Genomic DNA, 16,179 nt, shown 5'->3' with positions numbered 1-16,179 from the left:
ATAAAGAAGAATCGTAAGCTTTTGGGGAACATACTCCAACAGTGAACACATGTGAGAAATAGTTTCTGCAATTCCAATGTGCTGATTGCAATCTGAAGGGCATGGAATTGCACAAGAAGCGGATCCAATCCATACACAACTAAAAATGGGGGGAAAACACTGAATGTGTCCCAAACAGGAATTGTACATAAATGAACAGTCATGGGACGGATTGGAATGGACCCGTAGACACGGTTAAATCATATGCCGTCTAAAGCCACGAACAGCGCAAAATAAACCCTTAAATGTTATCGCCTGCACTGTATTCTCCAGACCTGGCCTCGTCCGATAATTGCCTTCTAGAAGAAATCTACGGGGAGATGGGCGAAATGTGTAGCATCAAACGGTGCTAACTTCGAATGAACATATTTTGAGATTCTTCTGATAATTATGTGTTTTCTTCATCAAACAAAACAAGATGATTTTAACTTAAGCGGCGCGCACTAGTAAATTTTGTCATTTGTTAAATTGTCTATGCGTTAATCTAATCAAATTCATTAGTCTTATTTATTAATTTTATTTTCCTCTTCTTTCTTTCTAGGTAAGTCCTTCAGCATTACCTTATCACGCTCTCTGAACGCACTGCGACCCTCTGGTAAGCGACTGCTGATTGAAAGAACGAACCCCGCAGCACACGGGTGCTGGCCATTGCGTTGCATCGAAGTGCATCGAGCGCATCGCACCGTGCCAGAGGTGGTGGTGTCACGATGGGCGATGTAGGACGACGCGGCTCGGCCTCGACCACTCGAACGGGCCGCGTCTGCACAACTTTCCATAACGGATCTCCGCCGATCGCTCCTAACGGGCGGCCCCGGGACATATGTTGTCTTATGGGCGGTTTGCCCATAGTTGCGGCGGTGGCAAAGGCTCTCGGTGTTTGGTGCTAAAAATAGCCCGCTCTCGGCACACACGATCACGATCGGTCGGCGATCAGCACCCGGTCGCCGCGTGCATCGATCACGGGCGACCTCGTTCCTCTCGGCCGGCGTGCGATGCTGCTGCCTCATAAAAAGCCTTAGCTGGGGCGGTGGCTGAGTGTGCGAAGAATGTACCTTTTGCTGCGCATTTTTCGCACTCCGCCGTTCGATGGACGACGGATCGCTGCTAAAAATAGCCTTCACCGAACGGACAGCTACTCTCAGCCTTTTTCTTCGCTCTGCCGCGCACCAGAGTTGGTAATTAGAAACCCATCTCTGTCGCCATCGTGCCGCCATCCAACCAGGATGTCAGGATGAGGAAGCATATTTTTCTAGCGAACCGAAGAGAAAAGTAATCGCGCGAGCCCGCGGCCACGGCGCAAGTGGAGTGCGTTGCGTGGCCCTGCCGGCGTTTCTTTCGCTCCCGCCGTGCACGGGACGCGGGCTAATCTTTCATTTAATGGACATAATTCTCCGATGTCGCGAGATGTCGCGACACGCACCGCAGAGAGGCGCAGAAATGGCGACCGCGCGGCAGGCAAAAAAAAAACAGTTTAATTATCATCGACTATAAACATGCAGTTATGTGCTGGGCGGCCGCCCACTTGCCGCCCGGCCCGATCGCAGCATCGCAGATATGTCGCCGCACTGTGCGCACTTCCTGTGGACGAGACAGAGAAAGAGAGAGGGACGCCGCGAAGGAAACCTGGTGTCTCGTTGTATTTTAATTAGAAAAGTGCAACTCTAAAAATAGCTCCGCCAGGTCCGCGGAGCGGAGATCGATCGATCGTCCCGGGCAGCGAGCGAGCGGAATGTGGCAGGGCCGGTCGCGCGCCGGGCATCCGGCGGGAGTGTTACTATCAGCGAGCAAAATGCTATTAGTTATCTATTGCATATTTATCGATGCGTTTCTTGATTGCCCACAGTGCCCCGATGATTGGTTAATGCTCAGGGTGGCCGGCGGCCTCGCAAGGATCCGGGTGGTTAGGAAGATAGACGGTGAAGGTAAAGAGGGGGTAGGGAGTGGTTGAGGTGAAGAGAATGATTGACAAGATGGGTGGGACTGCTGGCCGAACCCCTCAGTCCGCCCGAGCCGTGCCGGAAATCGGGCGGTTAAAATATGCGCGAAACCGCCCCAGCAAAGGCAGGGAGGGCGGTATGCTGAGGCCGGGGGTCGCATGTCGCGCGTCCCGTGCCCACAAGCCTGGCACTTGGCAGCAGAAAGCCAATGACCTGTGGCTGAGCGATGACCGATGCGCAACACAAAAAACTAGGACCTTCTTCGAGGCTCGAGGTTTTATGCTTTGAAGGATCAAAGCCATCGTCCTTTCCTGCCCTCAGCATCCCCGTTTTATTGTGGGAATGTGTGCCCCAATAACGCCGTTCAAAAACGCTGGCCTCTTGTGTGACATCGGCCAAAGGTCGATGAACCGACGGGAAGCGAAATCAACAACAACCACCTGTCACAAAACAACACCCCACCCAATTCGGGCAGCCAGAGCCTGATCCTGGTCGTAGGCAAACGGGTTGCAGTCCGATGACAAACGCCCCGACGGGATGTCGCATATCAATAACTTTCATTTTTATGCATCCTATTCCGGCCGGAAGCCAGGCAACACCCGGCAAAAAGCGACAGGATAATGAAGGGAATAAAGATTTAAAATATTTCGCGCCAAAGCGCTGAGCCCGGGCGTCGACTGGAATAACTTATTCGCGATCCGTCAGTCAGTCAACCGGGCAGGTGCCGTGGCCATTCGCCACGCGGGCGTCTAGGGCATGGCGTGCAACGGTCACATGAAATTCACGGAGCCGAAGGCCATGCGTTTTTGCACGTTTGGAAATTTTCTTCGCGAACCGCCTGTGAAGGTCGCAGGGTTTAGGCGTTAGTTTCGCTTTCAAACCCCGAACGCCGGTGAGCACTTCGCCGATGGGCACTTCGGTCCGCTAGCTAGCTGTGGGGGCCTCAAAACTCCCTTCCAACGGTGAACAAACACAGCTACTAATCAACCTAATCGGCCAGTTGTGATTCCCGTTGTTGCGGTGCGCGCTAATTGTGTGAACGAGTTGATGAATCACTGGAAAATTACGATCGCCCTCGTGACGAGCCAAGTCAACAGAAATCCGCGCCCACGAGAACGCACCGCGATCCGCCTTCGTGAATCCACCATCCACCGCCCATTTTGCATTCTTAGCCACCCTTTTTCAGTTGGTGTCCGGCGTGTGTAGCACCGCGAAAATCTAGCTCAGAGTTTGCCGCAGTGAACGCCGTTTTTTTTCGCTTGTCGGCGGTTTCCAATTTGAGGTGTTATTAAAAATCGTTTATCCTTGAGCTGGAATGTGGCCCGTCCGTGCCATCGGCGATGGTAAACGTGGCGAGCAGATCGCATATGCTCGTTTAGATGCAACCGTGTTGAGGTCTTCCATATTTTTTTTTTCAATTTCGTGCTGAAATGCAACCATTGCTCTTGTGGATCGATTTTATTTGGTTTCAAAACCTGGCAAAAACATTGATTAACTCGTGAAAATAATATTATTGCTTTTTGAGGAAACATCAATACTTATCAAACATTTCAGCTATGCATATTGAGAATAAGAATTAATAAGAAAACAAAATTGGGTTCAGACAGTTTATCGGTTAGACTAATTCGGTTAATTTGACTACTCATACCTTGTGAATTATTGCACCAATAAGAAGTTTTCCTTTAACAATGATTACTTCTCGCACCAATGTTTGGAAATTTTTCGAGTCATCACGACCAGCAAAGGTCCCAAACTTGCCAGTTTAGGAGAATATGCTCATAGGAGAAAAGTCCAACTCCTTAAAACTGTAGCGGAGTCTTACTAACTAATTCATCAGTCCAGACCATCATCACCCGGGATTAGAGAGATTTGAAAACATGCCGAAGGTAAACCTCCTGGTTGAAGTTTTTGTTGAATTTTTTTTTTGTGGATTGAGAGTTTGGGTTTGTAATTTGGATGTTCGTTCTACCTTTTTTAAATTCGTTTTGGTGTTAATTACATTTACATTTAGACCAGTTTTGAAACATTGAACAGGACCTTAATTTTCATAACCCTAAAATAAGTAGCCAAACGCTGTTCAGCTTTTGTCGAATACTTTTCCAAAGTCATTCTTAATTTTATCGTTAAAATTAAAATTTATTTGACGTTCTTCTTCGATTCTTTCTACTTGTCGGTAGAGAAACAAAATAATGGCGTGTGGACTTTTCATGTTAACTCAATTGTCCGCAACGCCAAAGCAAAATATATGCAAAATGACGTTGCCGCGATTCATAAATATCAAAATCAACTCTAGTTGTTATAATACCGAGAAAAAAAGAGAAATATAGAAACCCGAATGCTATAAGCTTCAAGCTTCCAATACAATTTCTTTGGCTGTGCTAGCGTACGAGATTAAATTGAAATGTCATTTAATCGTTATAATATTGTCCTTTGAACCTTACACTAACATTCAACATGATGAAATAAATCGTCAGCGACACTGCATGATGTTGCGAAATGCTTCAATTCCCTTCCACCGTAAGCTGATATTGCAGCAAGATCTATTTATGATATCGAAGCATTGTTCCAAATTAAAGTGAAAAATAATTTTAAAATACTGTAACGGTGCCGCTTAAGTCACGGCTACACAAAACGACATCGTCCGGCTCACGCCTCTCGAAAGCCCCAAATCCGCCACACTTGAATTGGAACTAACTTTAACCACATTCAACGATGTGCGATGCGGCGCAATCAGCGCAAACAGCGTGGCCATTACTCCTGCTGGCTATCTGGCTGCGCGCGGGGCATGCCTTCGACGATGACGACAATACCGGTGCTGACAGGTTGATAAATTTATCCGCCCGAACGGCGACGGAGAACGTTATGCAACGTTATGCGCCACACCAGCCAAATGCATCGTGCGCACACGGGGTCGGTATCGTCCGCCGCGGTTTGGGGTTGCAATTTCGAACGTTTTCTCGAGTGCGGGTGTCCACGTCGGTTGTTTGCATGCCCGAAGCAAACAACGAAGTTGATCGCACGCACGCGCCATCGAGTGTTCTTAAAGAGCCGGCTGCGAACACAATCGCCAGTTGCAGCGATCGTCGCGAAGTGCATCTCCGTTCAATGATGCTGCCCTGTGTGTTTCGGTGGATGGATTTCTGTTGGAATCTGGACACTACCACAGAGCGAGAGTGAGAGAGACGGTGCTGGCGCTTACTTAATCGCCCCCCGGCGCCAAATCGGCCATCTCGCGCAATGCCTTTTTAAAATCCGCGCAACACACGCGACGTACCGAAAATATCGGCGCGAGATGTTGTACGCGTATTGCGCGCTGCGGTGGCTGCGCTGTTTGTTTTCAATTTCGGTGCCAATTCGTTTGCTTGACTCGACCCAAGCACACTGCTCCGGGGGCCACTCCGGGGCAATGGTTGTGTAACGCGCCGCGTGCCGCTCGCATGTTCATATTGGCTGGCGCGTAAAATGGCAAAACCGAACCGAGGAGGACTCGAGCTTCATGGATTTATAATAATCGTTCGTCGGCTGCGGCCGCAGTTCGCGATTTGGGCACGAGAATGGTGGCGTGGCCAACATACAGCAAACGGGGAGAACGAAACGTGGCTTAGCTGGGCTTTCACCATTCGGCGCATCTGGGTCGCAACTGGCCGCACGACCGTTTGCATGAATTTGTTAATGAGCAAGTAAACAATCGTAGATCCATCTAACGGCGCAAGAGTGATTCGAAGAAATGAGCGGCCATCACCACCTCATGAGCGCGCGCGCTTCACACAGCCTTGGGTGGGGAGGCGGATCTGGCGCCGACCGTCCCTGACACTCACCGGAACTGTGTTGTGGGGCGGGCCGGGCCGAACGTACTTCCCAGGCGCCTGAAATTGGTTCATCGCCACGCTGTCGCCTCGAGAGTTGGCAAAGCAAAAAAAAAACTCGGCTGACTAACCAATCGGCCCGGCGCCATCTCTCGATAGCCATCGGATGGGCCGACCACATGGAGGTCGCAACAGCCCGGACCGGAATGTGGATTCTGCCGTGCCACTGTGCGAGGAGTATCATTTACGAGAAATTACGACCGGGGCGTCCTTCGGAGCCTGTCAATCTCCGCGCTTGAGTGAGCGTGCGCCTTCGGTCCCGGTCCTGTGACGGGCCACGGCCACAGCTGTTTTTTGACGCACGCGCCATTGCTTCATCCTGGTGGCGTCGGCTTTCACGCCGGAGACGATGAGAAATTCTTCGGGAGAAATTATTACCGTCATTTGATGGGTTGCCCCCCTTTTTATACCCGCGTTTGGCCATCACGGGCCGTGTGTAATGATCGGTTAAGGTGCTGGCGTTTGCAAAGTCACGGCCGATCCGTGCGCGCCATTCTTGGCTGTGGCCAGCACTTTATTTGCGTGCGTATGTTTCATTTAAAATTAAAAGAAAAGGTTTAAAATAAATAAAACAACGAAAGACTTGAGCGGCTGGCGAAAGAGATTTCAAGCGACGAACCCGACGAAAACGCGAATGGCGCCGCAAAGGTATTTGGTATAGTTGTTGGAGTGCGAACAAAGTTGCCAACTGCGTTACGACCCCTTCGGGGCCCGCGTCCTTTGCTGCGCGGTAACCTGATTTCTCGCTCGATGGCACATAACTCTAGGGCGCGGCCGCACGCGCGCGCTCCTTCTCGAAAGATCTTTTCCTCTGCCGAGTCACACACTCCTAATGGCTCCATTCCATATCGGGAAGCTGGTGGCGCGGTGGTGGTGCGCTGATAATACTTACCACGCGAGCTGTGCCGTGGGGATGGCCCATTTTCTTGCTGGCTGCAAAACCCTATTTCGCGATCGCAATCGCTTATCGGGCACATTTCTCAAAGTGACGCGTGCCACTCTTCTCGGTGCTCTCGAATTATCCGATCCGATTGTGTAATTCTAGCCTGGCGAGCGCCGCCATCGGGAGTAACTGAAGATCTAACGGGGCGTTTGGGTGCCCAAGGCGCAGACTACGACCTCCTTTGCGGCACGATCCGCGTAAGTGAGCGAAGCTGTCGTTTGGACGAGCGCAAAACTGATCTGCGTAATTGTTGTTGCAATTAGCACTCCCGCAGGACTCTGGGGTCCAGTCATCGCCTTAAGGTCCGAAATCCAATCGGGGAACGAACTGCCATTACTCAACCGGCCGTTGGCGATGTTGTTGTGGTTAATTCGTGGCCGATACCTCTCGAGGACCTCACCCTTCGCTCTGAGCACCGGTCGGTTGAAAAAAAAAAACCGTGACTTTCTTTAAGCCCCGAGGGCGAACGCTGTTGTTGGGAACAGAACTGGGTAGCCAAATTGGTTTACCGATGGTTCGGATCAGTGTTCTGTTTTGGCGCGGCGAATTAATCGCACACAAGAAAGTTATGCTGCGGTCGTCTTGCAACCTTCCCCGACCGGAAGCGTCGAGACCGTCTTTCGAGGCAAAAGCGACGGCGAGAAGGAAAGTGAACGTAACCTAGTTTTCTGCCTGGTCGCAACATAACGGGACGAGATGAACGGGAAAACAGGACAAGAACACTTGTCTCCCTCTCTTTCCCATTGGTCTAAAGGAGTTCTTGTGTACCATCAAGCACCATTTTTTTTTATACTTCAGACTCCTTGGAGTTCGCTTCGAAACCGACGGGCAGTTCTGCCTCTGCATCTCTCAGAGAGAAGAGAAATTGGATCCAACTGACCGACCTAACACCTTCAGCAAACACATACCGGCCCCTCTGCCTCGGTGTGTTAGCTCTCCCACTGGGTCGCGTTATGTTTGATGATCAAACCGAACGCGGGTCGAGTTGAGGCAGGTGTGAAAGTGTCACTTCCTTGCTATCTGCCATGGCACACCGCGGTGACGGAAATACTCCGAACTGCGGCCCTTACGAACGTTTATTTTTTACAAACTTTCGTTTCACTCATTTTATGGGGCGATTGGCACAAACGTCTTGCTTGAATGTGATCACGATTATTTGCCGTTAGAAGGATAGCGCTAGCTACCCGGTTTACGGAAGCTGCCATCAGCCGTCGGATTGATGGTGCATTGTCGATTGTATTTGTAGTACCATAAACCGTGCCGTGGTTTCACCAACCGTTAGCATCGGCGCAGTTTTGCGTTTATTGGTCGAGCTGCAATTGAATAGAGCGATAAACATCGTCTTCTATCGCTCGCCATCGCACAATCGCAGACGTAGTTAACGGGGAACGGTTAACTGGAAGAAAGGTTGGTTGAAGCGATTCGCGACAACCTTGACACCACGCAAAACGGCGGGACAAAGCGAGATGCTTCTGCGTGCGTTGGCTTCAGAAAATGCAAATTCAGCTCATGAAATCCGATCAAATCGGTCGATCGGTTGTGATTGTTCTCCGTGTGAAATGTAACACTTGCACCTAGCGTGGCCCACTTCCGCCAGAGAGCTGGAGTAGCGGTGGTGGTGGTGGTGTTGAGGCTTGCGCATGCGTAGCTGCGCGTGCGCGAACCCGCCGTTACGCATCCAGCGCATTTTTCATCAAATTAAAGCCACGCAGGCGCCCCGGGGCTGGATTTTATGACCAGCGATCGATAAAATGGCTCCCACCGCGGCGCATTAATTGAATGCACGCTTTTACGGTGCATCTTCACGTGCAATCGTTCCCGTTTTGCGAACCTCCAGGGCTCGGTTGCCTCCTTGCCCTTCTGGCTGAGTCCCTAGCGGGTTCCGTGCCCCGGGCCCGGGTTTGGTTGTTGAAACGTGGTTGAAAATGTGACTTGGGCCGGTAATTATCGGCAGATCACGCTGGCCCGGCGGTGGCTCATCTCTAGCTGTAATTTACGAAACAACTGCCCTTTTGCCGGCCCTGATTATTGCCTTTCCCGATTTGGCCGGCCAGCAAAGTCCCAGCCAACCAACCGTTGCCCGATCTAATAACAGGGGAGCTGGGGTTGGTTTGATTGATTTGCGGCGATGGAAGACGGCGCTCGTTAGCCGTGTACGTTACACGGGAACGGTAATAAGATTTCAAAGGTTTGTTGTTGCCCGGCCCAACGCATAACATTTTCTCAGCGTGTATCCAATTCTAAGCCTAAGTGCCTTGATACGGGTAGATAAGCTCACAGCACTGCACTCCTTTTTAGGGGCAAGATTTGATCCAAAGAACAGGGGCCTTTGCAAACTTTGAATGAGGACTACTAATGCTTACCTTGAACCCCAAAGGGGGTAACCAATTAAATTATCTATTAAAAACGCATTCAAAACTCGCTACATTCTTTGATCAACATCACGACTCCCTAATGACATCTCGTTGTTTGCACCAGCCCCACGTTCGAATGTTCCGTGATCGTAAATTCCAACTCGATTAGTGATGTTTAATTATTTAACGATGCAAAGCATAAATCGAGAGTTTATCATCGCTCACCGCCCGGTGGGTGCACGCACCACATTGTAGCACCGGTGCGGGTCCACAAGCTTCACTTTCCGCACGTACCACGGTGCCCACCCAGGCCCGATGTAATGCAATTATGGTGGATTGTGTCGGGAATAAAACAACACTTCTATTCCGCTTCATTTCCTTTATTTTGTTCTGATCGTCACACAATCCCACCGTAAACCATTGCCACCGCTGGCTGGATGGAAGGTCAACGTAACACGCTGTACACCGCCGGCCTTCGTGACACCCCATCCCGTATCGTTATCACGAGTGTGTGACACACGACTATGGCCCGTAGCGAAGCCGGACACGGAGACCTTCTTCCCGAGCGCTCGCAGAAGCTCATCATCATCATCATTGAGTGCGAAACGGGTGGCCATTAGTCACCGCGCAGTGTCCACGTGGCTGGCCCACATCAGCAGCGCGCGGCGATATTGTTCGATATGTCGAAGGTTGGGAAAACTCTGTGCGTGTTCTAGCGAGGTTCGGAACGAGGTCATCGTTCACGCCCCGTCACCCGTTCGGACCGACAATGGTTGTCACAATCATTCATAATTTCATGTGCGTACCTGAACCCCTTCACGCATCAGCTACGCTTGGCTATTCTGATGGATTGATGAAGCCCAGGGCGGTTGCTAGAGCCTGGCAGAGACAGAGAAAGAGAAAGAGCATAAAATATGTGCAGCTGCAACTGCACTTTATCGCACCATCACATTTTTGTAACTGTGCCAACAAAACCAACGTATCCAACGTTGAAGCAACATTTTAAATCGCGTAAACCATTACACAATGGACACTTGGCTTTATTTTGGCAATGGAGCAACATACCAGTTGTGTGTGAACAAACAAACGGGAGACGGCGAAAAGGACTCTTCGACGATCGTGCCGGTCCTATTGGCACACAAGTTGCCCGACGTTGAGTAAATTATCTGTTGCTCGTCGCGATGGATGGATAGATTTGAACACATAATTGGACTTGCAACCTCTTCGATGGGCACCCATTAAAACCGCTCGGGAAAAGCGATGAATTCTGACGCGACCAGAGACGTTTCGAAGGACGTTTGGGGATGGAAAAGTGTCACGCTAAAAGCGCACTGTGGTTCGCGTGCCGGGGGGTCATAATTTATGTTGTCTGCGAGTGTGCTTAAGTTTTTATTGTCGAAGTACCTGAAGAGGAGGGTACCTTTTGGTTGAGTGTGTTTGTTTGCTAGTTCAATAAAAATGGGCAAAAATTTGCCAAAAAAAGAGCGCCCGTTACCGTTACGTTTGCAGCTATTAGCGGGGCCTGCCCTTCGGAAGCGCCGGAACATGTTTTTTTGATGGTCGTTTGATGGGTGAACAAATTGACTTCCACTTCCGCCACGCGAATGATCCGGGCCCGGCCATCGAGAGCGCACTGCCCGCGATCATTTCGGTGGCATTCGTCCGGGTGTTTCGGGTGTTTCTTTTTTTGTGTGTGCAAAATTTGGCGTAACACATAGGCGGATGTGGTGCGCTTTGATACCTATTTTCGGTTACTCAACCGTTTTGGCCCAAATTGTATGTAATTTTGTTCGTGAATCAGTTTACCTACTGTAGGGGCGACCACTCTATGTTTCTCTAGTTCAATTCAACGTTGCACTTTTTCCGGTGGCAAGTAAATGTGTGGTTTGTGTAAAAAAAAAATTCTAAGAATACTCACGAAATTCCTCAGAACCACGCGTAAGGCACTTCAATTAAAACGAATGATCCGTACAAAATCGGCAATCACGCTGCACGCCCTTTTTGGCTTCGGTGCGATCTCTCTTTCGATCGATTGGTTCCTGTTTTTTTCGACACGCCTTCTCTGTATTCCTTCTATATTAATTTTGCATCTATTAAAAAATTGTTCACACATTAGCCACATCTCGCATAGGTCCACAGAGACGGTCGATTGCGTCAAGCCAGAGATCCTGGTTGAATTGGTGCTGTTTTGTACGAGTATTTGCACAACAAACACCCGGCGTCTGGCGTCGAACCAGAATGGTTGAAGATGGCCTCATGGAAAACAAATCCTGAAAATATTTGCGCAGCTCGAAATGATCTCAGCCAATTTCGATTCAATCCGGTGATGTAATCACCCAACGCGTGAGTGATCAGCATGTTCAGAACACTGTAAAGAGTACTGTTGCCAATTTAAAGTTGCCAAATATTGTGCTGAGCCCTTTTACCACGGAGCTTTGTTGTTGCGTAATGGGGAACGGTTGTGTTTTGCACAATCGGAATGGATCCAATAGAATTTTCTAGAGGGCTTTCGCCACAAGTTACGAGGACAGTATCACGACCCCTATCCGGTGGCAAAACACAAGCGCGCGTCTGCCATTCGCTATCATCGAGCGTGGCGCATGTTCTATGGAAAAAGGTGGAAAGTTTGTGGGCTCTATCGCACCGAAACGATCGTCACCGCCGGGACCGGGGTTCGGGAAATTTCCACCGGCTTTTCGCGGTCTAAATTGCACCGTAATTAAGGTGATGGTATCGCCCACCGTTGACAGTGCCATAATTCACAGTAATATTGTTTTTTTTTTCTCTCTCGGAGCTCCTTATCGTGCACAGAAAACACCGTCACGCGGGCAGCGACTCGGCGGAGGAGGTGTAAATGAAGCTGGCACTTTGTGTCCACATTCGATCTATTCGATTTCGTTAACAACTTCAAAAACATGTTTATGTGAACCGATGCTCGTTATCACAGTCTAATTCCGGAGCATGCATTTGGCAAACATTATTTTGCAATTCCTTTCGCAGGGGTTGATGTTTTCTTCTCGTCTTCTGGCAACCCGGTGCCAACGGGGGGGCCGGTCGTTTATTTATATTGCCTTTTTTGTTTGTCTTCCCACCGACCGCCCCGTACGATCGTACGCTAAATGTTTCGGGGAGCGCCTGAAGTGGCTTGCGTGGTGGCGCCAGCCACACGCAGAGAGTGCGCCCACATGCGACGTAATTCGCTGCGATGTAATTAGCAGCTATCGTGCGCCAAACACTGCAACACGGCGACTCGTCGATGGTTCTACCGTGTGTCTGTGTCAGGGCAAAAATTCGTAGCAAAAACTAGGGGCCACAGAGTTTGATTCGCGCGCAATGCGCATCTTGCGCATTGGTCACGGCGAATTACCACGTCATCTTGGGTCACGATCGTGAGCTTGTGAGGCAAGCAGCGTTAAATTGGACGCCACTTCGGCCCCATCACACGCCCCATTAAAGGCGGATTAATTATCACACATTTCTGATCTTCGTGTGATCGACCCGAGCCCTCCCATCCCGAGCCCAAGTATCGATCGGAAGACCAGAATTGTAGTGAACTTGTTGGATTAGTTTGACTTTATATTCTGAAAATTATCTCTGTTACTAGGCCATGAAACAAACCGGCTGTAGGCCGCAAACATTCTCACGTCACGCCATTAAACGTGTGCTCTGCTCTCGCCCTAGACACCCATTTACGGATGCCGTTAGTTCGTGGCATGTTCGCATCATGTTTTGTTCTCCGACAATCGGGTTCGTAATGGGTGGGAAAAATCGTGCTTGCTGGCTGGTACCTTCCCTTAGTTCGCAACATTTTAAAACATGATTTCAAACATGCATTTCCTCCCAAGGTTTCCCGAGCCTTCAACCTGTCGTTCGACCTGCACCACTTCGCCCTCTCCTTAAAGGCCGTGCACGCTGTGTGGTTTGGTGCTTCCTTCTTTTTCCCAATTGTGGAGTGTCGCAACGCTGACACTTCATCAAATCCGTTACGGCGCCGCACGGTTGCGGATGGTCCTTATGTCATTTCTCGCACCGTTTGCGTGTTATGATACGCAATAATTGGTAATATGCATCTCGTCGCAGCATAAACGGTGTGGTGCCAATTACGGCCGCTGCGGGACCGGGATGACGGTTAAAAATGGTCACTATCGGGCGGCCAATTATGTGTGGGGCCCTATCGGTACGCGATGGTGAACCCATTTTGGTCTCGGTGTCACTGCGATCGTTCTGCGAAAACAGTGGCCAGCGAACTGTGTGCCGAACGATGATCTGCTGCCACCGCCGCCGCCGGTTTGGCGAACGATACGGGAAATGCACCGGCATGCGCCGCGGCCCCCTTGCCAACACCAGGAAAGGGCTTCAGGACGCTCCCGGAGGCTCGAAAGTAATTATACACTTTCTTCGTAATAAGCTGGTGGCCCCCGGGAGTGGGCGCCAATCATTTGCCGTGAAGTGTGCCCGGGGACCGTTAGATGGTGACCGCGCCAAAGCCATCCGAGTGCTCCGTAACCAGCAGCGGCCGACGACGGCGATAGAGGCACACCCGTGATAGGCATCCCGGGCGATAGTCACCTGTCCAAAACGGACGTTTGCAAAGCCCTGGCCGTCGCTTGGGATGCGAAGGGGCTGGGCCACGGCGATTGCATGGCAGACGGTAATTAACTTTCCTTCGCGTGTGCTGGCGTCCGCTGTAAGTCACGCCAGAGTGACAGAGAAACTCAGCCTCCGCCCGTGGGCTCTAATTAGGAACCGCAGGAACCCCATCGTATTTATTTTTAGCATTTTCGCAATTTGCACCCCATTCTAATACAATGTCGCCCTCGTGATGCATTTTGTTAATCTGATTCTCCATCCTTTTCGTCCCTGCAGATGGTACTTCCGCAAGATAAAGAGAATAGAGGCCGAGAAGAAGCTGCTGCTGCCCGAGAACGAGCACGGAGCGTTCTTGATCCGCGATTCGGAAAGTCGCCACAACGACTACTCGCTCTCCGGTGGGTAACCCTGGACCCAGTGCTGGACCCGATTCGCGGTTGCTAATCGTCTTCTCTGTACCTTTCCAGTGCGCGACGGGGACACGGTCAAACACTACCGCATCCGGCAGCTGGACGAGGGTGGCTTCTTCATTGCCCGCAGGACCACATTCCGCACGCTGCAGGAGCTGGTCGAACACTACTCGAAGGATTCCGACGGGCTCTGCGTGAACCTATGCAAACCGTGCGTACAGGTAAGACCGATCTCGAGCGATCCCCCGGCCCACACGGAGTCACTGTACGCTTTTTATGTTGTGATCGTCAATTGGCAGCAGCGATCTCGATCTCGGTGTTCGGTAACGGCCAGCGGAGAAGACACTGAGCATAATTTAATGAGACGCTATTTCTCACATTCTCCACGTGGCCGGTGCCTCGTAGACAGCGCATGGTTGTCAGATTTCCACCGGAGATTCCGGTTTTTTGGTTGTTGCTTCGATGGCCAGCTTGGTGTGCGCTTCTATTTCTTGTTTCGCGCACGGACTGTCCTGCGGAAGATGCGGAAAAGATCTTCTGCCTTCCGTGGCTGCCTAATCTGCCAATCGACTGACAGTCAACCCGCGGGGGTTGAAGAAACGAACCATGAATCCAATTAATCCACATCATAAACCTCATACGGGCCTCGGCGTCGCACGTGATGGGGGGATGGTTCCTGTGGTGTGGCCAGCTACGTCAATCGCCGTCGGGTGGAACTGTCAGTCGATCGGCCCGCTCTCCGGTGCGGCAGCTTTATTTTAAATCCTTCCTTAAGCCCCGCCCGGGGCATTCGCTTTCTGCTTCTCTAACCTGCTGTGTTTGCTTCTTCTTTTCTTTTCTTCATCTCCGGCTGCAATTTGACCTCGTCTTGTCGTCCTCCTTTTTTTGCCACGGTCCCCCCCACACACACACTCATTCTATCGACTTTTCAATCGAAACCTTTTCGATTCGATTCGCAAACGTTATCGTATAATAATCACATTTCGTTGCACATTCCATCACCACCACCCAACACGCGGTCGGCCGCATCGAATCTCATAAACAATCTCGCCACCGGTCGCGCCTCAAACTATCGATCTCTTCTGATCATCTGTATCATTTGCACAGTCAAGTCGTTACTATCAACTGTTTGAGGTAGGAGGAATGTTTGTTGACCACACGCGCGCCCTTATCCTGTGTTGTGTGCCCGTCACCTTCTGCCACCCTTTTAGAGTCCAGCTAATGTTGCCCCGTGATGCTCCTCAATACCCTCTCGATACTTGATGCTGCAGAACGAGATTTTCCCATCTCTGTACATACCATCCTCAGCTCGCCACCTGAAGTACCTAACAACAAACCGCATTTTGAGTCTGTTAAAGCCTTTGTGTTGTTGTTGTGTGTGTTGCGTTATGTAATGTTAATGTTGCGTAGTACCTTACTGCTTAGATTAGATTGTAAATAGTAAATCATTCCATTGTTAGTCACTAGAGAATGTTTCTTGTTTTTCAAAAACATGTTTATTACGGCAACTTGCTTGTGGCGGACAGAGAGATAGATTGAATGACATCTTCTCTCAAAGGATCGCTCTAACGGTACCCGCTGTCGGGCTATCGATCGCCCAGTCCGCGATCGATCACACAGCCAACGTCCTTGGGCCGGGGCGTGCAAAATGCAATGCAACCAACACGATGCAAAAAATCAGAGAAAACACATCCCAAAGCCACATTGTGTTCGGCGGTGACGGATCGTGCAACCGTTAAACCGTTTCTGTCAAGTATCTATTTGTCGGCTCTTGCGCACGAACCGTCACATTCAGCGCACGTTCTCGCGGCCCCTTGCTGGATGGTTGGTAAATGTTGATGAACCGTTTTCTGGGGTCGGGCGACGCTCATCGATGGCTCATTTGCTATTCCACCGGCAGAATCCTGAACCGGCGGGCAGTCTTAGTGGCACCCAACCCGCTGGTGCCTCTGGGCGACCGGTTACTCACCGAACGGTGGGCTCAACAGCTCTCTGGATTTTGTTTGTTTTCGCAATCAGCCCCAAACGGAGTCTACTTTA

The 16,179-nt window shown here is 50.4% G+C and overlaps 1 protein-coding gene across 1 annotated transcript in view; it reads left to right on the top strand.

Moving 5' to 3' along the window:
* Positions 1-16,179, top strand: part of LOC131206208 (tyrosine-protein kinase Src42A) — a 66,922-nt gene that overhangs the window by 45,070 nt on the left and 5,673 nt on the right. The window contains exons 4-5 of the mRNA XM_058198671.1: positions 14,006-14,127; positions 14,197-14,360. Coding sequence (XP_058054654.1) covers positions 14,006-14,127; positions 14,197-14,360 — 286 coding nt within the window. The remainder of the gene's footprint in view (positions 1-14,005; positions 14,128-14,196; positions 14,361-16,179) is intronic.

The sequence above is a fragment of the Anopheles bellator genome, chromosome 1, assembly GCF_943735745.2.
Source record: "Anopheles bellator chromosome 1, idAnoBellAS_SP24_06.2, whole genome shotgun sequence".
Lineage (NCBI taxonomy): Eukaryota > Metazoa > Arthropoda > Insecta > Diptera > Culicidae > Anopheles > Anopheles bellator.
Note: the sequence above shows the minus strand (reverse complement) of the source record. Positions and strands in the feature narration are given on the sequence as shown.